The sequence below is a fragment of the Oncorhynchus keta genome, chromosome 20 (assembly GCF_023373465.1).
Source record: "Oncorhynchus keta strain PuntledgeMale-10-30-2019 chromosome 20, Oket_V2, whole genome shotgun sequence".
NCBI lineage: Eukaryota > Metazoa > Chordata > Actinopteri > Salmoniformes > Salmonidae > Oncorhynchus > Oncorhynchus keta.
In genome coordinates this window covers 22373825-22396804 of record NC_068440.1, presented here as the reverse complement: position 1 = coordinate 22396804, position 22980 = coordinate 22373825, and the positions used below count along the sequence as shown (strand labels likewise).

General features: G+C 43.9%; 2 protein-coding genes across 3 annotated transcripts in view; one reads left to right on the top strand and one right to left on the bottom strand.

The window, feature by feature from the left end:
* susd5 (sushi domain containing 5) overlaps positions 1-2854 on the bottom strand; it is a 38984-nt gene extending 36130 nt beyond the window's left edge. Inside the window, exon 1 of the mRNA XM_052472364.1 lies at positions 2700-2854. The gene's annotated coding sequence lies outside the window, so the exon portion shown is untranslated. The remainder of the gene's footprint in view (positions 1-2699) is intronic.
* A 184-nt stretch (positions 2855-3038) lies between these two features.
* The window catches only part of fbxl2 (F-box and leucine-rich repeat protein 2), a 28151-nt gene continuing 8209 nt past the window's right edge, over positions 3039-22980 (top strand). Inside the window, exons 1-9 of one of the 2 annotated variants that reach the window (XM_035795732.2) lie at positions 3039-3341; positions 7373-7434; positions 8435-8489; positions 12705-12779; positions 14496-14590; positions 14754-14918; positions 16240-16366; positions 21341-21415; positions 22734-22861. In XM_035795732.2, the coding sequence (XP_035651625.1) occupies positions 3312-3341; positions 7373-7434; positions 8435-8489; positions 12705-12779; positions 14496-14590; positions 14754-14918; positions 16240-16366; positions 21341-21415; positions 22734-22861 (812 nt within the window). In that variant the 5' untranslated portion in view covers positions 3039-3311. Of the gene's footprint in view, positions 3342-7372; positions 7435-8434; positions 8490-12704; positions 12780-14495; positions 14591-14753; positions 14919-16239; positions 16367-21340; positions 21416-22730; positions 22862-22980 lie in introns of both variants that reach the window. The other variant, XM_035795731.2, reaches the window with a different exon arrangement.

Below are 22980 nucleotides of genomic sequence, written 5' to 3'. Positions count from 1 at the left end.
CCCACAACTCCCATCCCCGTTCACAACTCCCATCCCATCCCACAACTCCCATCCCCGTTCACAACTCCCATCCCATCCCACAACTCTTAGCCATGTCCAAAACTCCCATTCCCGCCCACAACTCTTAGCCCTGTCCACAACTCCCATCCCTGTCCACAACTCCCATCCCATCCCACAACTCCCATCCCCGTTCACAACTCCCATCCCCGTACAAAACTCCCATTCCCGCCCACAACTCTTATCCCTGTCCACAACTCCCATCCCATCCCTGTCCACAACTCCCATCCCATCCCTGTCCACAACTCTTATCCCTGTCCACAACTCCCATCCCTGTCCACAACCCCCATCTCCGTCCACAACCCCCATCTCCGTCCACAACCCCCATCTCCGTCCACAACCCCCATCACCGTCCACAACCCCCATCACCGTCCACAACTCCCTAGGAAAATCAAAACCTACTTGAAGGTAACAGTGCTCACTGTTGCTCCTAGTGGCCAGTTTCCACTTAATCTCTCGACATCCTCAGACATGGATGGATGTTGAATACTGACTTGTGTCATGGGTGACCTGGCTTCCCTCTCTACCTCTCCTGCTGTGAGGAGAGGGAGAGGCAGGGAAGGAGGGAGGGAGGGGAAGGAGGGGAGGGGGGGCTGAGGTCTCTCCTGTTCTCTTTCCACACCTGAAGAAAACTGATCTTGCCCCTCCCTAGGAGGGAGAAGAGAGGGGTGGGGGAGTAGGGAATACAAATCTCTCTGAAATGTCTCATTGTCCTGAGAAATCACACCTATTCATCTCTCTCTCCCTCTCCCAGTTTCTCATCCTTTCTCGTCCTCTCTCACACAATGTGGAGAGAAGGGAGGAGGTTAGTAAAAAATGTTACATTAAAACGTATTCCCTCCTGTCTCTCCAGTCAAATGCAAGTTTCTTTCTTTCTTCCCTTTCTCTCTTGTCCTCTCTGATACCTGTTTCTGTGCTATTCCCCACTTTTTCTCTTACTCTCCATCTTTCTCTTCCGTTCTATCTCCCTTTCACATGTTTTCTGTTTGCCACCCATGGGACATTCTCTGAGGTCAGAGGTTAGATGAAGTGGGAGATAGGGAGGGAGTGGGAGAGAAGATTTACCACACTCCGAAGGGGACCCTCTGACACACACCTGGGCTATTTATGGAGAAAAAAGTGTTTGATGGAAAAGAGAGGGATGAGTGAGAGGTAGCATGGAGGAGAAAGACAATGATTCACACCTGTTATTTGACAAAAAGAGAGAGGGAGGGAGAGAAGGGGGAGGGAGAATGAGATGAGTGAGAAATAGCAGGGAGTAGAGAGACAATGATTCACACCTGTGCTATCTGACAGAGGAGGGTGAGAATTATATTGCATGTGTCCAGGGGCCAATACAGGACTGTTCCTATACCACAGCTATGTATATTAGTCTGAGACTGAGGCAGAGTTGCTGACCTTACAGGTCTCCTTGGTAACGGTCTCCTGAGCAGGCCTGGTGATTGGATGTGGGATTTCAGGGTGTGGCTCTAGCCTGGGCAGTGCAAGTTTGTGTATGCGTGTATTTGTGTGTGTGTGTGTGTGTGTGTGTGTGTGTGTGTGTGTGTGTGTGTGTGTGTGTGTGTGTGTGTGTGTGTGTGTGTGTGTGTGTGTGTGTGTGTGTGTGTGTGTGTGTGTGTGTGTGTGTGTGTGTGTGTGTGAACAAGCCACACAATACCTCTCTCCAAATTTTAGATTTATACTCTAAGAAAAACCAACACATTTGCAAATATATCAAATATAAGGTCCTTGTTCTAAATGAGAAGATACACTCAGGCTACCAGAAGATATTCTACACCAGGCTGTTAGGTTGGCCAGGATTGGAGGAGAAGAGTTCTATTTAAAGAATTCAGTTAATTAATTTGACTTTTACTGAGACATTCTTAATTATCATGAAATGCAGAGAGAGTGGGGGTGGTACCGGGGCATACACCTGTATATGTGAACAGTGAACACACACACACACACACACACACACACACACACACACACACACACACACACACACACACACACACACACACACACACACACACACACACACACACACACACACACACACACACACACACACACACACACACACACACACTGTCCCTATCAGTCCATCCATGGTGATAACCCCTCCTCCATGTTTGAGGGTGTGACTGTAACGAGGCAGAAGGACTGGTGTACACACAATGCAATTACTGCTGCCTATTAGGCCGCCCAAGATGTCACAGTGTTTAGAAAGTAGACCACAGTAAAGTAATAGTTTGTCGCAGTGTAAGTGCTCCCTCTAGTGAAGCTTTGGGAACAAGTGCCGAGAACCCAGTTTAATGCTTTTGTATGAAATATTCAACTCCCTCTTACATCCACCTTCAACCGTTTGACATAGCAATTATAATAGCCGTTGCTGTACACTCCTCATCCAAAGTCATCACGTCTCATTCGATTAAATACATTAGGCATACTATGCATGTACATATGATGGGATACAGTCAGGTATTAAATTATATGGAATTCCCTCGAATGTGTGTTTTTGTGTAAACGAGACTAGACGGAAGGGATTAAGGAGTAGTATATCAGTGATCAACGCTGGTAACAGATTCTGGGGTCCCTGTATACCAATGTTTTCAGGTCCAAAATCGGACCGCGCACGTTTGACATGTTCAGCGACATACCTCACCGTTAACGGACCAGCGGATATTTTGATGTTACGTGGCTGAATATCTCTGATGCGAAGAGAACTCGCAATCAAAACAACTCGGCCACGCGTGCTTTTCCCGCAGAAATGACGTCACCACCACGGTCCCTTCCCATGTCCACGATCGGCAACAGCTGCTAGAATACACAGTTAAATTACGGGTTGTTCTTCCATCTGTAAACTGACCAAATATATTTGATAATTTCTTCCACATTTTTGACGTTTCAAACCGCTCGAACAAGAGGGATGTATTACTGAGGCCAGCTGATTTGGTCTGGGAGCCGTCTGAGAGGCGGAAGTGAGGTCACCAGGAGCTCGTCCATGTTATTATTGTTATTTTGGTCGCTGGCAGTGTGATGAGACGGACTGGAGAGCCGTCGGGCTCCAAGACTAGGCTACTGCTCTTCCAGGCCGCCCCAGACTAAACCTCACAGCCACCACCGAAAAAGGAGCACAGTCGCCAACAGTGGGGAGCGCCCAGCCTCTTCGTCCGTCACAGGCGACAAAAACAATACGGTATTCGGTAAACCTAACGCTAGCCCCAGACTTGTATGTGTGCGGTAACACACCGCGACGTGCCTCCGCAGATATGAACGGCATCACCAAGGGCAGGTTCGAGGTAAGAGCTACGGAAACGGGCCGGAGAGTGTGTATGTAAACCGATATGAATGGTAGTAGGTTTTCCGTAGGGTGACACCGTGTGTGTGTGTGTGTGTGTGTGTGTGTGTGTGTGTGTGTGTGTGTGTGTGTGTGTGTGTGTGTGTGTGTGTGTGTGTGTGTGTGTGTGTGTGTGTGTTTCGGACCGTGCACTGTTCTAATTTTATATGCTGGAGGGAGCTGGGGCTTTGTTGGTCAAGGGTAATCCGAAATCCTGTTATTGTCCAGACATACGCCTCAGCTGACAGCGGCAACACCGAGCTCAGTCTGCGGGACAGGCTGGGGTGAAAGGCAGGGTTGGGGCTGGGCTGATGGATAGGGCTGGGATTGGGTATTAGAAGACTAGTTGGGGCTGACATGGCTCTGGGCTTGCTGGGGCTTTTCTAAGGACAGGACTGGGGTAGCTGTTATCACAACCCAATCATTGTTTACTCAGCTACAGTCATTATAGTTCTCTGGGAGTGATTTGGAGTCAGAACTACAATGTATGTGTAAGCAAACAATATGGTGTATAGGTGGTGGGCTGGAGAGAGATTGGGACTAGATTGGACTGGTGCCGAGGTATAGGGCAGGAACTGGGACCAGGACTGGGCCTTGACAGAGGGCTGGGGATTGGTTTGGGCCATAGGTCTGGGGATTGGTTTGGGGTATGGGGCTGGGGAATGGTTTGGGCTATAGGTCTGGGGATTGGTTTGGGGTATGGGGCTGGGGAATGGTTTGGGCTATAGGTCTGGGGATTGGTTTGGGGTATGGGGCTGGGGAATGGTTTGGGGTATGGGGCTGGGTAATGGTTTGGGGTATGGGGCTGGGGAATGGTTTGGGGTATGGGGCTGGGGAATGGTTTGGGGTATGGGGCTGGGGAATGGTTTGGGGTATGGGGCTGGGGAATGGTTTGGGGTATGGGGCTGGGGAATGGTTTGGGGTATGGGGCTGGGGAATGGTTTGGGCTATGGGGCTGGGGAATGGTTTGGGGTATGGGGCTGGGGAATGGTTTGGGGTATGGGGCTTGGGATTGGTTTGGGCTATGGGGCTGGGGAATGGTTTGGGCTATAGGGCTGGGGATTGGTTTGGGCTATGGGGCTGGGGATTGGTTTGGGCTATGGGGCTGGGGATTGGTATGGGCTATGGGGCTGGGGATTGGTTTGGGCTATAGGGCTGGGGATTGGTTTGGGCTATGGGGCTGGGGATTGGTATGGGCTATGGGGCTGGGGAATGGTTTGGGCTATAGGGCTGGGGATTGGTTTGGGCTATGGGGCTGGGGATTGGTTTGGGCTATGGGGCTGGGGATTGGTTTGGGCTATAGGGCTGGGGATTGGTTTGGGCTATGGGGCTGGGGATTGGTTTGGGCTATGGGGCTGGGGAATGGTTTGGGCTATAGGGCTGGGGATTGGTTTGGGCTATAGGGCTGGGGATTGGTTTGGGCTATAGGGCTGGGGATTGGTTTGGGGTATGGGGCTGGGGAATGGTTTGGGGTATGGGGCTGGGGAATGGTTTGGGGTATGGGGCTGGGGAATGGTTTGGGCTATGGGGCTCGGGAATGGTTTGGGGTATGGGGCTGGGGAATGGTTTGGGGTATGGGGCTGGGGATTGGTTTGGGCTATAGGGCTGGGGATTGGTTTGGGCTATGGGGCTGGGGATTGGTTTGGGCTATGGGGCTGGGGATTGGTTTGGGCTATGGGGCTGGGGATTGGTATGGGCTATGGGGCTGGGGATTGGTTTGGGCTATAGGGCTGGGGATTGGTTTGGGCTATGGGGCTGGGGATTGGTTTGGGCTATAGGGCTGGGGATTGGTTTGGGCTATGGGGCTGGGGATTGGTTTGGGCTATGGGGCTGGGGATTGGTTTGGGCTATGGGGCTGGGGATTGGTTTGGGCTATGGGGCTGGGGATTGGTTTGGGCTATGGGGCTGGGGATTGGTTTGGGCTATATGGCTGGGGATTGGTTTGGGCTATAGGGCTGGGGATTGGTTTGGGCTATGGGGCTGGGGATTGGTATGGGGCTGGGGATTGGTTTGGGCTATGGGGCTGGGGATTGGTTTGGGCTATGGGGCTGGGGATTGGTTTGGGCTATAGGGCTGGGGATTGGTTTGGGCTATAGGGCTGGGGATTGGTTTGGGCTATAGGGCTGTGGCTGAGATGATTTAGCCAGGTAGAGAAGCGCCTAGGGTCTCCCACCCCTATGTCGGTAACAGAATCCTTGGGTTGGTCAAGCTATACAACGGTCACGACAACATACATGTTATGTAGGCAGTGGCACCAGGCTCCAATTTCCTCCCACTGGGAACCAACCAACCAGCCTGGTTGAGTTTAGACAGGAGGGTGCAGAACATTTTGCAGACAGAAATGTCATGATTAAAGCTAACATAATTTCCCACTTAACAAAGGTAGGCTATGTCTGTTGTACATAATATATTTCTATGTGAAGGGATTGTGCCTTACTGAACACAGTAGGTAGGGTAGCATGTGGTCTGTGATGGTTATCTTGCTGTGTTGACATTTCCTCAGTATGTCATGAACCAGCTCCTGTCTGATGGCTTAGCTTCCCCAGGCCTGTATGTGTGTGTCACTGTGTATAAATAACACAGATTCCTCGTTAAACATCTGGGGTTGATGTGACAGCACTTGACCTTCTCATATAGGAGGCTCTTTTCTGCATAATAATATTGGTATTAGTGAGGTTAGTGAGTTAGTGAGTGAGAGAGTGTGTGTGCAGAGAGGGTGGCGGTGTGTGTTTCCATCAGTGGATTTCTCAATTGTGCTGCACACTAACCCTAACCATCTTAGAACCAGGCTGGAAACCATGCCTACATGGTTGAGTGTGAGGAGCTGCAGTTTGGGGAAAATATTACCCACAGACCCAGCAGCATTCCCAGTTCTTGCTGGACATTCCCGACCGGTATGTAGCCAGAGGTCTGGGAGCGCCTGCAGACTGGTCTGGGAGAGGAACTCCCCAGGTTGGAATGCTGCTCTGCCGGCTGTAGGAAGCATAGAGCTGGGGAACACTGGAACATTCAGATTCAAAAAATGTCATGAAAGGAAAAAAGAGCTGTGGATTCTAAAGGGGCCCAACAAGTACAAATAAGCATTAGACTCAAGGTTCCTCTGAGTCTAGGTTACTCCCTCTTCATAGCTAAAATGTTTTTTTGTGTGTGTGTTTTGTAGGGCTGAGCGATTAGTTTTTTTGAGGTTGGTGTTGGTTTGATTATTTTTTTAAATAATCACGGTTTTCAATTTCGTTTTTTCGCTAAATAAAATTGACATTAAATGCACTGTGCATTGTTGGTTGAATGCTGTAACAGCACAGAATAAAATAATGAATAAAGTCCCATGGTGGTAGTGACTGCCCATTACTGCTTATCACTTATTAACCATCATTTATTCACTTAAATAACATTTGTTTTGATGACTTTATTATTTAATTCCAAGTCATCATCTCTATAGAGCTGCTGCCATTGCTGTCTGACAAAATCACTATTTTAGTAATTCTTCAAAGTACATAAGGAATACTTTTATGACTACTGAATACCAACTATCAATCACTTAGATCATATGTTCAGGTAGAGATACCTCGTGAAGCAACGGCTTTCTATCCCTCTTGCGCATTCTCTCTTTCGAGGGCTCTGCATCTGCTCTACATAGACCGGACAAGTAAGCGGGCAATTATGGTCATTGTAGTTAATTACCACATTTTCAGAGCTAAACTATGTAGAATATTGGCCTGTTGGAAACTACAACTCCCTACTCCATTACACAGTACGGGCTTGATCTGATTTTTCTCTACAGAAACTGAGCATTGAGCGCACAGAAAAAAAATGAACAAAATGGAATTCAAATAATTGAACTGCTGTCGGTCAATTTATTTAAAAAAGGTAAAATAACCTACATTTCCTTTTAATCGCTCATCACTAGTGTTTTGTGTGTGTGTGTGTTCTATCGGGTGCTTGTTACCATGGCGACAGTGGTTCTGATGTGGATGTCTCTCTCTCTCTCTCCAGGTGTTCTCCAACAGTGATGAAGCTCCCATTAACAAGAAGCTTCCCAAGGAGCTTCTGCTCAGGTGAGACACACACACCCACACACCTGAGTGCTCGCCCCAGGGCTTAAAGTGAGACTCATTTATTAAACAAGGACATTGTCTGGAGTCCCTTAGCAGATGGTTAACCTTGAGTGGTTAAGTGTGTGTGTGTGTTGCCTTGGAAAAGATTGTCTGCTAGTTATGCGACCTACAGAGCATCATAACGTCCTACAGCGGCTGTGTGTATCCTACTAATCTAACTGAGATCAATGTCTAACATACACATTTAACATATCCTGCTAATATAACTTGTGTATGTACAGTATGTGCTATAAATAGCCTCTGTGTTGGTGGGGAATTCTGCAGTGCTCAGCTCCAGCTGTGTGAACTTTAGACAGACAGACAACCCACCGACATACACCATTATACCAGTGTGTGTGTGTAATGGAACCCAGAGTGTGTGTGTGATTAAAGTAGACAGCCAATCAATGGCCTCCGCCACATTCATTAGCCAGTCATCAGAGAGACCATCGATCTGCGCTTGTCTGATTGGTCAGGTGCTTCATTAGCCACTGAGTGGGAGTGTGTGTACCTGAGCTTGCATCAGTTCTTTTCTGGACTCCTGACACATACATGTCAGACATACATGCCCCAACATGCCCTCGCTGACCACACAAACACACACACCGCCTTTGTCTCTGTCCATGAGAGGGAACAATGGACAGTGCTAGTTTCCTGAGGGTGGGAGTATGTGGGGTTAAGGGGAAACTACTGATATGAATAGGAGGAGCTTTGTCTGTGTGTTTGACCTGACCCACTGGCTTACCCCTGTTGGCTAATAGCTTCAAGCTAATTCAATTGGCCTATTCCTCTGTAAGGCTACATGCTATTGCTAAATTCACTGGCCAATCTCTCTGGAAGGCTACATGCTATTGCTAAATTCACAACCAGTCCCTCTGCCAGGCTACATGCTAACCTCACTGTCCTGTCCCTAAGTACAACTAAAAAAATGCTCTCTCTCTCTCCCTCTCTCTCTCTGTAGAATCTTCTCCTATCTTGATGTGATCACATTGTGCAGGTGTGCCCAGGTATCCAAGGTAAGGCCCACCCCTACAGACATTGCAGTTGGTGGTTTTAGACTGACTGGTATCATGACTACTTAATGTCACTTCAAATTTTGGGGCTATTGGGTACTGTAGCCTATCGCCTGCCCAGATTCACACACAGAGGCAAACTACGGTTGATTATAGCGGAATGAAGTCAGGATCTACAATGGAGAGAGGGCATGCATTTCCTGATTCCGCTTTGTTCACGTTTATTTGTCGCTAGTCTGTGAAGCTGTGCGTGACAGTAGGCTGTTTGAGGTTGAAAATCAGTCAGCCTGAATGCGCATGATGCACTGTTCCAAATTGTCAAATGAGGGTTTGTAAGGTCATGGAAATTAGTTTTATCATTTTTGTTAATGTAATTCATGAAGGCACACTTTTAAATATGATCAATCACTTAAATCTACATATCAGCCATTATCGGAATGACCCTCTCTGTGTCTGTGTCTGTGTGTGTGTCTGTGTGTGTGTGTGTCTGTGTGTGTGTGTGTGTGTGTGTGCCAATGCAAGTGGCGGTTGTGAGAGGAGAGAGAGAACGCAACATTTCAGCAGGTATAAAATAATGACAGACAACAGACTAACTAGATACCTGCTACAAGTTGTTGTGAATTGGCTATCTCTAATTAACTACAGCTAAGCATCAATGTCTTTGCTGCCTTTCTACAGGCACTGCACCGTTGTGAAGCAGGGATTTCACTCTATTAAACAGGACCGACTTATCCCAAGTCAAGCACTGGCCATGTCTGGAATGGCACATCGCTCCGTCGGCAGGTCCAAACATGGTTGATATATATTTGATCATCCCCGGGGCTGGGGAGGAGCGCGTTGTGGCGTTGCCTAGAACGGCCGTAAACAATCTGTGTTATGCACAAACCACCCGATTAGAGTCTAATCATTAGATTACAATGTGAAAATCATCTTACCAATATTGTCTTTTCTTGTGTGCAATTAAATACATATAAACCAATCGTATGGTCAAATGTGGTACCCGATACCTTTTGAATGGTGATTTGGAACCCCACGTCGTAGGTCTGTGTTTACATTTTTTTTTTGTTTAAACCTTTATTTAACTAGGCAAGTCAGGTAAGAACAAATTCATATTTACAATGGCGGATACTAGACACTTCAATGGTGATTTTGGACAATTTCAACAGAGACCGAGTGCACCTGTTCACCATAGAAAACATCACTGGGCAGTTTTCTTGGGAGTGCGAAGCAAACAGTCACACTCAGCGTGCAACAGCCGCCCAGCGCAGAGCTCACATCCTACTTACTTGAAGATGTCTTCTCTTCAGAGGAGATGATGAACCACTGGCATGGTGAAGAGGGTGTAAGGAGCGCTCTTGGCCAACGATGCCCGAAAATACCTCTGCAACAAGAGTTCCGTCTGAGCGTGTTTTCAGTGAAGCGGGCAGTAGGCTATTGTTACCCAACTCCACAGTCTATTAAAGCCAGAAAAGGTGAACATGCTTGTGTTCAGAAACGTTTATGTAAGGTGTGATGAAAAGAAAAAAAGCCTGAATGGTTCTTCATTGAATTTAGTATTTTTTTTACTTTTCAAAAGCCAATTCACAGATGCATCTTATAAGAAAGAACTGTATCCTGGGCCTAGAACTGTATCCTGGGCCTAGAACTGTATCCTGGGCCTAGTAAAAAATATTATGTTAATTGTGCTAGTGTGTCTTTGAATACTACTTTTTTACACTGTTATTTATTTGGTTAATTTCGTCCATTTTGTTTACTTGATTTATTTAGTCATTTATAGCCTGTCAAATGTGGGTTATTCTTTTTATATGTATAATTTTTTTTTTTTGCATGCTTATTCGATAGGAATAAATGCACAAGTTAAGTTATTCAGGTGTTATAGACAAATGTTTTATGTGATTTGTTGTTGGCTGTGAAATAAATGCACTATTCGTAATAGCTATTCAAAATAAAGTTGATTGTGAGACTACCCTGACACATCATGCATTTATTTTGCTGTTCCGGCTTTTTAAAGCGCTGCTGTGGGAGCTTATGTAGGCTAATGCCCGTTGCGCAATTCAAGGATATGAATAAACACTTAGACAATAATAGAAATGTTAGTTTCAGTGCTTGACTTGGGCAGGAGCTCACCAGAGCTGAGTACCGGCACCTCAAATGTTCTACTGCTTCTAGAATATTAGCTCAAAAGTATTGTGGAGCTCCTACTCCTAAATATAAACAGTACCAGCACCAATTTCAGTCTAAGTTAAGCACTGGTTAGTTTCTAAGTTTAACTCGTACAATGAACGTTTACTGCAACTTTTATTGCCCGTAGTAGTCTAGTATAAGCCTATATTTTGGGCTGTTCGGTTTGCAAGGATGGATTTTCCAGGAGCACCCAAATAGGGGGGAAAACTAAAGCTTTGATCAGGTGGAGGCCAGAAACTTCTGGTTTGTTTTAACTTCCCATTCGATTATTATCTCTTATTGTTTCTCTCTCTTATTATGACCGTAACATGTTTTTATTTAGGCCATTCGAAATAACATAACACTTTCTGTGAATGCTGTTACTGATCTCCTAAATTCATTCGATGGTTAATCATGAAAGAGTAGGCGATATGCTTAGGCCAACAAGTCCCATTCAAATCTAATGAGGATAGAGAGGAAAAAGGGAAATGAAGCTTTTAACACAACAAGCCGGACACAGTGTCCACTGCAAAAAGCCCACGATCATTCGACATTGGAGACGTGTGAGAGAGCAGTGTTACCTGACATTTTGTGCAGCTTTTGGCGCTCCCCACTCTGTCTACAATCTGTTCTTGCATTATGTTTATAGTAGGCTGTCTATCTTCCTACTTACCACATATTTATTGAAATAGGCTATAATAAATAGGAATATGTAGGTCATTTGGCTATAATAAATAGGAATATGTAGGTAATTTGGCTATAATAAATAGGAATATGTAGGTCATTTGGCTATAATAAATTGGAATATGTAGGTAATTTGGCTATAATAAATAGGAATATGTAGGTAATTTGGCTATAATAAATAGGAATATGTAGGTCATTTGGCTATAATAAATTGGAATATGTAGGTAATTTGGCTATAATAAATAGGAATATGTAGGTCATTTGGCTATAATAAATAGGAATATGTAGGTAATTTGGCTATAATAAATAGGAATATGTAGGTCATTTGGCTATAATAAATTGGAATATGTAGGTAATTTGGCTATAATAAATAGGAATATGTAGGTAATTTGGCTATAATAAATAGGAATATGTAGGTCATTTGGCTATAATAAATAGGAATATGTAGGTCATTTGGCTATAATAAATTGGAATATGTAGGTAATTTGGCTATAATAAATAGGAATATGTAGGTAATTTGGCTATAATAAATAGGAATATGTAGGTCATTTGGCTATAATAAATTGGAATATGTAGGTAATTTGGCTATAATAAATAGGAATATGTAGGTAATTTGGCTATAATAAATCGGAATATGTAGGTCATTTGGCTATAATAAATTGGAATATGTAGGTAATTTGGCTATAATAAATAGGAATATGTAGGTAATTTGGCTATAATAAATAGGAATATGTAGGTAATTTGGCTATAATAAATAGGAATATGTAGGTAATTTGGCTATAATAAATAGGAATATGTAGGTAATTTGGCTATAATAAATAGGAATATGTAGGTAATTTGGCTATAATAAATAGGAATATGTAGGTAATTTGGCATGTCGCCTGGCTGTGTGCTGCCCAACTCCGGCGGTGCCAGTCATGTAAAAAAAATAAAAATAACGAATATCCAAACTATTGTCTGTCACATCATAATGTTGTCTCCATCGATGTTGTCTGTCTAACTTCGTTGATCTTCAGTTATAAACTGGGTGGTTCGAGCCCTGAATGCTGATTGACTGACAGACGTGGTATATCAGACTGTATACCACGGGTATGACGAAACATTTATTTTTACTGTTCTAATTACGTTGGTAACCAGTTTATAATAGCAATAAGGCACCACAGGGGTTTGTGATATAGGGCCAATATAGCATGTTGCGTTGTGAATAAGAACAGCCCTTAGCCGTGTGTTATTGGCCATATAGCACACCCCCTCTGGCCCAACCTGTCCTACTGAACACAGCCCTGGTGTGTGTTATAGGACTGATAACACCATCACTCTCTTCTGTCTCTCTTTCCCGCTCTCTCTTATTTCCTGTCTCCCCCATCTCAGGCGTGGAATGTCCTGGCCTTGGATGGTAGTAACTGGCAGAAGATTGACCTCTTCAACTTCCAGACAGACATAGAGGTGAGAGGTCAGGGTGAAGGGTGAGGGAGGTGATCCTACATATACACATTCTGAAAGTGTATGCACTCACTGTACTGTAAGTCACTTTGGATAAAAGTGCCAGCTAAGTGGCATATATTATTGTGTGAGCAGTATTATGGGGCTGCTCGCCCAGGGCTTAGTACTGTGTCAGTAGGCTTTGTTGAATGTCTGGTGACGTCACTGATCCTCTCTCTGAGTCACGTAGGTCACACCAGTCTCTCTCGATCTCTTTCTTTCTCCATCTCTCTCTCTCTCTCTCTCTTTTTCCCACTCTATCCATCTCCCTTTCACTCTGTCTCTGTCTCTCTTGTAATGTGTGTATGTGTAAGCTGAATTGTACCAATAAAGAATGGTAAAAAATTCTCCCCACTCTTCCCAGTAGCGGTGCATGGGTACATCACAGGGGAAGCTAAGCCAGGGAAAATAAGCCATATTACATCCTATGTGTTGTGATAATTGCATTGTTTGCTCTTTAATATAACCTATTGATTCGTATGTCATTTTGTCTGTCGCAAACAGTTACATGACCTACATACAGCAGGTCAAGCAAGTGAATGTTTCCGACATTTTCAAACTTCTAAACAACTATTGATTTAGAACCATGGAGAGTTACTGCAAGTCGTAAAGAAAACAGGAGCTGCCTCCACTATTCCAGCACCATTTCAACATCAAATCACCTCTGCTTAGTCTAATACAGTGACAACTAAAATATCCTATAAACTATTTAGTCCCATCAATGTAAGCTAAATATTATGTGGCTGTCCATGTTACTGGGGCGTGTGTGTGTGGAAAAACATGTTGACTCACCTGACTGGTAGAGAAACACCAATGACATCCTCCTCTCTTTCATGTTGCGGAAACGGTCTATGATTGTCATACAGTAAACTCTTTTAGCTTTTGTTATCCTAGGCTACCTGACTAACAATGCTTGTTCGCTAGCCTAACTTCCTTTCATGGGCAACGATGCACCAGGCTAGCTAGTTAACATTAGCCTTCTACATATTGAACTTCCATCCTCTCAGGCCAGGGGAGTAATTTATGCATTTTTGATTAGATCATAATTAAGTAAAACCACAAATCTAAATCCCTATCTCCTTCCATGGCTAGTTTAGGAAAGGTACGATTTTAGCTAGCTAGCCACCAGAGGAAAATCTATTTTTTTCTCTGAGTGACGTTCTGCTTTTGATGTGATTGATGTGAAGCCAAACCCAAACTGGCTTCCCTTGACACTTTGTTTTGGTGCACCAGGACCATTCACAGTTGAGATCACTCAGTTTAGCTCAACACCGATTGACTATTATTATAATTTAAAAGAATTATCAAGGGAGGTCAAATGCTCACTGACTTCGCAATGCTACAGGTGGCAACAATGTCATACTCTATTTGACCTGACAGCATCAGATAGATGGCTACACACACTGAGAAAGAGGGGCGCTGTTTAAAAATACAAATAAATGCATTATAGGACAAAACACACTTCTTTGGTTACTACATGTGTGTTATTTCATAGTTTTGATGTCTTCACTATTATTCTACAATGTAGAAAATAGTAAAAAATAAAGAAAAACCCTTGAATGAGTAGGTATGTCATAACTTTTGACTGGTACATATATACATTTAATTTAATGGTCCGTTCCCTTGGCACCCATGAGTACACGCCACTGACTCCTCCTCCTCCTCTCTCTCTCTCTCCAGGGTAGAGTGGTGGAGAACATCTCCAAGCGATGTGGAGGCTTCCTGAGGCAGCTGAGCTTGAGGGGTTGTCTCAGTGTGGGGGACGCATCCATGAAGTGAGTCATTCTCCATAGGACCTCTTACACTCTTAGGACAACCAATGTTGCTTTCCATTCACATTTTCAACTTGGAATGTTATTTAGCTCCCTGATTCAGTTACTTCTCCGTGACTCTATGATTTGATTACCTATGATGACTGTGGTATTTGTCACCTGTCAGGACGTTTTCCCAGAACTGCCGTAGCATTGAGGTGTTGAACCTGAACGGCTGCACTAAGATCACAGACAGCACCTGTCTCAGCCTCTCCAAGTTCTGCTGCAAACTCAAACAGCTGGACCTCACCTCCTGTGTGTCTGTTACCAACCACTCCCTCAAAGCTCTCAGGTAAGTGTCTGAAATGACTCCCTATTCCCTATATACTGTGCTACTTCTGGACAAGTGTTGCCGTTTATTTTACGGTACAGAAATGACAAAGTATTTACTGTAAGGGTAAAATGGTAATTGCATAATAATCACCAATACCTTTACATGTTTGTTTCTTTGGAATTCATCACTACAAGCATCATTTAGTACCAGGTAACACAAATTACCCATTGTCACCATATCATTTTCTAGTAAGTCCCAGGTAAATAAATCCCAATTGAAACAGTAACGTGCAGTTTAATACATCCAAATATACTGAACAAAAGTATAAAGCAACATCCAACAATTAACAATTTTACTCAATTACAGTTCATATAAGGAAATCAGTCAATTGAAATAAATTCATTAGGCCCTAATCTATGGATTTCACATGACTGGGCAGGGGCGCAGCCATGGGTGGGCCTGGGGAGGCATTGACCCACCCACTTGGGAGCCAGGCCCACCTACTGGACAGCCAGGCAGAGCCAATAAGAATTAGTTTTTCCCTACAAAAGGGCTTTATTACATACAGAAATTCTCCTTAGTTTCATCAGCTGTCCGGGTGGCTGGTCTCAGACGATCCCCGCAGGTGAAGAAGCCGGATGTGGAGGTCCTGGGCTGGTGTGGTTACACGTGGTCTGTGGTTGTGAGGCCGATTGGACGTATTGTCAAGTTCTCTAAAATTACATTGGCAGGTTATGGTAGAGAAATTAACATTAAATTCTCTTGCAACAGCTCTGGTGGACATTCCTGCAGTCAGCATGCCAATTGCACTCTCTCTCAAAACTTGAGACATCTGTGGCATTGTGTTGTGTGACAAAACTGCACATTTTAGAGTGGCCTTTTATTGTCCCCAGCACAAGGTGCACCTGTGTAACGATCATGTTATGGTCAACTTCTTCATATGCCACACTTGTCAGGTGGATGGATTATCTTTGGAAAGGAGAAACGCTCACTATCAGGGATGTAAACTAATTTGTGCACAAAATTGGAGAGAAATAAGCATTTTGTGCATATGGAAAATGTCTGGATTTTTTTGTTTCAGCTCATGAAACATGGACCAACACTTTACATGTTGCGTTTATATTTTTGTTCAGTGTAGATAGAAAACAGGGTGTGAATCAGTGAAGGTTGCTGAGGGGAGGACTGCTCATAGTATTGGCTGGAATGGAGTCAATGGAATGGTATCAACCACATGGAAACCACATTTGCTACCCATTCCATTGACTCCATTGCAGCCATTTATAATGAGCCGTCCTCCCATCAGCAGCCTCCACTGGTGAATATGTGTGTCTCCCTTTAGTGATGGCTGTCGTATGTTGGAGATGTTGAACCTGTCGTGGTGTGACCAGATCACCAGAGATGGCATCGAGGCTCTGGCCCGGGGCTGTAACAACCTACGAGCCCTGTTCCTACGCGGCTGCACACAGGTACACACACACATACTGTACACACGCTTTGTATTGAGTACAGCGGCGATTTTAGCATGTAAATCTGGTTGGGGCAAAAAGAAAATAAGAAGTGGGATGCATGCCAGCAAAGCCACTACATATAAAAACATAGATGATGTGGCAGACTTGCTTAAACTAATGTGGTTTCTACTGATAATTGAGATGTACAAACTATGGCATAAGGGGAGGACAAGCGGATAAGAGGCAATCCGTAATTTAGATTAAGACATTAATGAGAGAGCTAGGACGGACATAGTCAATATAACTATTTGTTCAGCACTTTTGAAATGTACAGCGACAGAATTCAGAACATGGGCCGTTCTTACAGTCAGAGCCATATAAACAGGCAGTATTCAATGATTGCGTTTCTCTAAAACAGGTTATAGGCTATTTGTGCACCACCAAGTTAGATCAGTAGGCGAAATGAAGAGGTGAAAATAGAGCGAATGATTAGGGTGAGGTACATTGAACACCGTTTGGGTCTTTGTGTGTCAAAAAAGATACACGTCATGTAACACTATTTGATGCCTTAAATAAGCTTTTAATTTGTCATGTCAAATAACACAATTATATTATAGAATGTTGTGTGTGCTGAATTTGTACGTGCAAGCCAAGCGCCACCACTACTATCAGTAGCATTGTCAAAGCTGTACAAAATAATTAGCCAAACAAGCACACACCGGGACACGAACGATGTGTTTACAATACCACGTTGGTGAAAATACACCAAATTATTAGGGTGAGGCACATGGGCTACTAACAGCTTACTACACAACATACACTTAGTATTACTTTCTCAACTATAGTATACATTTCTCCCTTGCATATTACATAATTTATGCAGCAGCATACAATAGTCTAGTGGACTCATCTTGTGAAGTTGGTGCAGTGGTCCTTTGTTGATAAAATTTGGCATCAAAGTCTGTCATTCTCTGGATTTATGGTGGGAACTCAGGAAAAAAAACGTCCACTCCATTGAATAGCGGACTAACGTTAGTGCTTTCTTTGCAACGCTTGCAGTTAGCCACTGATTCCTTCCAAACGACTCATTGTTGAATTTGCGATTTCCAACTTGTTGTGTAATGTTTATGTACAATGGCCTATGAGCACCGATACGTTTTATCTAGAATGTCTCTTTGTTATTTCTCTTCATATGACAAGGATTAAAAAGGATTTACCAGTAGATTGTCAACTTGATGACAACTAATGATGACTGCTAGCTAAGACTTTGAAAGTAAGATGTTGACATGTCCAATCAAAGCTACTGTAAATATAGCGTGATTTGATGTCATTCTATCTGTGGCCAATGATCTTGAGCCTTCTTGGATGGGCACTTCTAATATAACTCTATAGCAGAACCCAAGGGGCTACAATTTTCGAGCTCTAACCTTAGAATTGGGGATGACATACTGTCCCATGAGTGACAGAAAACTGAGCCAATCAGGCGCAACGCTCTGTATTTTCTGCTGGCTAGCCCCACCACCACAGAAAGCACTGAGCTAGGCTGAAACACCTGCATGTTGGAGCTGCTTTAATTAAGAAAGCAAAAAAGAGACCATGTTTGTACATTGTTTGCAAACTGATATGTAACACGTATTAATGCAAGCAAATCAGGCAAGGCCCCACGAAAAAAAATATATACACTGCTCAAAAAAACTAAAGGGGACACTTCAACAACACAATGTAACTCCAAGTCAATCACACTTCTGTGAAATCAAACTGTCCACTTAGGAAGCAACACTGATTGACAATACATTTCACATGCTGTTGTGCAAATGGAATAGACAACAGGTAGAAATGATAGGAAATTAGCAAGACACCCCTAATAAAGGAGTGGTTCTGCAGGTGGTGACCACAGACCACTTCTCAGTTCCTATGCTTCCTGGCTGATGTTTTGGTCACTTTTGAATGCTGGCAGTACTTTCACTCTAGTGGTAGCATGAGACGGAGTCTACAACCCACACAAGTGGCTCAGGTAGTGCAGCTCATCCAGGATGGCACATCAATGCAAGCTGTGGCAAGAAGGTTTGCTGTGTCTGTCAGCGTAGTGTCCAGAGCATGGAGGCGCTACCAGGAGACAGGCCAGTACATCAGGAGACGTGGAGGAGGCCGTAGGAGTGCAACAACCCAGCAGCAGGACCGCTACCTCCGCCTTTGTGCAAGGAGGAGCAGGAGGAGCACTGCCAAAGCCCTGCAAAATCACCTCCAGCAGGCCACAAATGTGCATGTGTGTGCTCAAACGGTCAGAAACAGACTCCATGAGGGTGGTATGAGGGCCCGACGTCCACAGGTGGGGGTTGTGCTTACAGTCCAACACCGTGCAGGACGTTTGGCATTTGCCAGAGAACCAAGATTGGCAAATTCGCCACTGGCGCCCTGTGCTCTTCACAGATGAAAGCAGGTTCACACTGAGCACATGTGACAGACGTGACAATGTCTGGAGACGCCGTGGAGAACGTTCTGCTGCCTGCAACATCCTCCAGCATGACCGGTTTGGCGGTGGGTCAGTCATGATGTGGGGTGGCATTTCTTTGGGGGGCCGCACAGCCCTCCATGTGCTCGCCAGAGGTAGCCTGACTGATCCTCAGACCCCTTGTGAGACCATATGCTGGTGCGGTTGGCCCTGGGTTCCTCCTAATGCAAGACAATGCTAGACCTCATATGGCTGGAGTGTGTCAGCAGTTCCTGCAAGAGGAAGGCATTGATGCTATGGACTGGCCCGCCCGTTCCCCAGACCTGAATCCAATTGAGCACATCTGGGACATCATGTCTCGCTCCATCCACCAACGCCACGTTGCACCACAGACTGTCCAGGAGTTGGCGGATGCTTTAGTCCAGGTCTGGGAGGAGATCCCTCAGGAGACCATCCGCCACCTCATCAGGAGCATGCCCAGGCGTTGTAGGGAGGTCATACAGGCACGTGGAGGCCACGCACACTACTGAGCCTAATTTTGACTTTTAAGGACATTACATCAAAGTTGGATCAGCCTGTAGTGTGGTTTTCCACTTTAATTTTGAGTGTGACTCCAAATCCAGACCATGGGTTGATAAATTTGATTTCCATTGATCATTTTTGTGTGATTTTGTTGTCAGCACATTCAACTATGTAAAGAAAAAAGTATTTAATAAGAATATTTCATTCATTCAGTTCTACGATGTGTTATTTTAGTGTTCCCTTTATTTTTTTGAGCAGTGTATATATACACACACCGTTAAAATCGGAAGTTTACTTACACCGTAGCCAAATACATTTAAACTCAGTTTTTCACAATTCCTGACATTTATTCCAAGTAAAAATTCCCTGTCTTAGGATCACCACTTTATTTTAAGAATGTGAAGTGTCAGAATAATAGTAGAGAGAATGATTTATTTCAGCTTTTATTTCTTTCATCACGATTCCCAGTGGGTCAGAAGTTTACATACACTCAATTAGTATTTGGTAGCATTGCCTTCCAATTGTTTAACTTGGGTCAAACATTTCGGGTAGCCGTCCACAAGCTTCCCACAATAAGTTGGGTGAGTTTTGGCCCATTCCTCCTGACAGAGCTGGTGTAACTGAGTCAGGTTTGTAGGCCTCCTTGCTCCCACACACTTTTTCAGTTCTGCCCACAAATGTTCTATAGGATTGAGGTCAGGGCTTTGTGATGGCCACTCCAATACCTTGACTTTGTTGTCCTTAAGCCATTTCACCACAACTTTGGAAGTATGCTTGGGATCACTGTCCATTTGGAAGACCCATTTGAAACCAAGCTTTAACTTCCTGACTGATGTCTTGAGATGTTGCTTTAATATATCCACATCATTTTTCTACCTCATGATGCCATCTATTTTGTGCACCAGTCCCTCCTGCAGCAAAGCACCCCACAACATGATGCTGCCACCCCCGTGCTTCAAGGTTGGGATGGTGTTCTTCGGCTTGCAAGCCTCCCTCTTTTTCCTCTAAACATAACGATGGTCATTGTGGCCAAACAGTGCTATTTGTGTTTCATCAGACTATAGGACATTTCTCCAAAAAGTATGATCTTTGTCCCCATGTACAGTGGCAAACCGTAGTCTGGCTTTTTTTATGGCGGTTTTGGAGCAGTGGCTTCTTTCTTGCTGAGCGGCCTTTCAGGTTATGTTGACATAGGACTCGTTTTACTGTGGATATAGATACTTTTGTACCTGTTTCCTCCAGCATCCTCACAAGGTTCTTTGCTGTTGTTCTGGGATTGATTTGCACTTTTCGCACCAAAGTACGTTAATCTCTAGGAGACGGAACGCGTCTCCTTCCTGAGTGGTATGACGGTTGTGTGGTCCTATGGTGTTTATACTTGCGTACTATTGTTTGTACAGATAAACGTGGCACCTTCAGGCATTTGGAAATTGTTCCCAAGGATGAACCAGACTTGTGGAGGTCACAATTTTCTTTCCTGAGGTCTTGACTGATTTCTTTTGATTTTCCCATGATGTCAAGCAAAGAGGCACTGAGTTAGAAGGTAGCCCTGATATACATCCACATGTAAACTTCCAATTGACTCAAATGATGTCAATTAGCCTATCAGAAGCTTCTAAAGCCATGACATCATTTTCTGGAATTTTCCAAGCTGTTTAAATGCACAGTCAACTTAGAGTATGTAAACTTCTGACTCACTGGAATTATGATACAGTGAGTTATATGTGAAAGAATCTGTATGTAAACAATTGTTGGAAAAATTACTTGTGTCATGCACATATAGTAGATGTCCTAACTGACTTGCCAAAACTATAGTTTGTTAACATGAAATTTGTGGAGTGGTTGATAAACGAGTTTTAATGACTCCAACCTAAGTGTATGTAAACTTCCGCCTTCAACTGTATATAGAATCTTTATTTGTTTTCCTTAAGTGTGGTGCTCAAAACAGGTGTGGATGACGGGTCGCCACTGATTGATTATCAGTAGTGATTGTTTTTTTTGTGTTGTGTTCTCTACAGTTGGAGGATGGAGCACTGAAACCCCTTCAGAAACACTGTCCTGAACTAACCACTATCAACATGCAGTCCTGCTCAGTAAGACCGAGAGAAAGAGATGGAGAGAGTGTGTGTATTCATTAGTAGGGATTGAAAGACAGAACATGTGTGTAACGTGTGTTATTTATAAGCAGGAGATTAACACCCCCTTTACTTTTTTCATTTAAAATGAATTAAATTGAGATTATAATGTCAAAGTGGAATTATGTTTTAAAAAATGACAAGATGAAATGTCTTGAGTCAAGCATTCAACCCCTTTACTATGGCAAGCCTAAATAAATTCCGGAGTAAAAATGTGCTTAACAAGTCACATAATGAGTTGCATGGACTCTGTGTGCAATAATAGTTTTAACATTTTTTAATGACTACCTCATCTCTGTACCCCACACATACAATTATCTGTAAGGTCCCTCAGGCGAGCAGTGAAATTCAAACACCGATTCAACCATAAAGACCAGGGAGGTTTTCCATTGCCTCGCAAAGAAGGGCACCTATTGGTAGAAAAAAAACAGACATTGAAAATCTCTTTGAGCATGATGAAGTTAATTACACTTTGGATGGTGTATCAATATACCCAGTCACTACCAAGATACAGGCCTCCTTCCTAACTCCATTGCCGGAGAGGAAGGAAACCGTTCAGGGATTTCACCATGAGCACAATGATGACTTTTAAACAGCTACAGAGTTTAATGGCAGTGATAGGAGAAAACGGAGGATGGATCCATAACAGTGTAGTTACTGATAGAAGGAAGCTTGTACAGAATAAAAATATTCCAAAACATGCATCCTGTTTGCAATAAGGCACTAAAGAAAAACTGCAAAGAAATTAACTTTATATTCTGAATACAGTGTTATGCTTGGGGCAAATACAACACATCGCTGAGTACCACTCTTCATATTTTCAAGCATGGGGGTGGCTGCATCATGTTATGGGTATGCTTGTCATCTGCAAGGACTAGGGAGTTTTTTTAGAATATAAATAAACGGAATAGAGCGAAAGGAAAACCTGGTTCGGTCTGCTGTCCAGCAGACACTGGGATAAAAATGACAATAACCTAAAACACAAGGCCAAATATACACTGGAGTTGTTTACCAAGATGACATTGAATGTTCCGGACTGGCCTAGTTACAGTTTTGACTTAAATCGGCTTGAAAATCTATGGCAAGACTTGAAAATGGCTGGCTAGCAATTAAATCAATTTTAGTCCCACCTTGTAACACAACAAAATGTGGAAGTCGAGGGGTGTGAATACTTTCTGAAGGCACTGTAAGTGATTGCAGAAACAGACAGAGACACAGACAGACAGACCGAGAGACAGACAGATATGCACGCGTAATGTGTGTTTGTTAACAGCAGATAACTGATGATGGCTTGGTCAGTCTGTGTCGGGGGTGCCACAAGCTGCAGGTCCTGTGTATCTCTGGCTGCAGTAACATTACAGACGCCTCTCTCACTGCTCTGGGTCTCAACTGTCCCCGACTGAAGTAAGAAATGGGAAATGTGTCCCTTTCTTGTAATTGTGGATTAGGTCTACTGATAAACACCCCATACATACACTAAACCAATGCATAACCAATGCATAACCAATACATAACCAATGGTT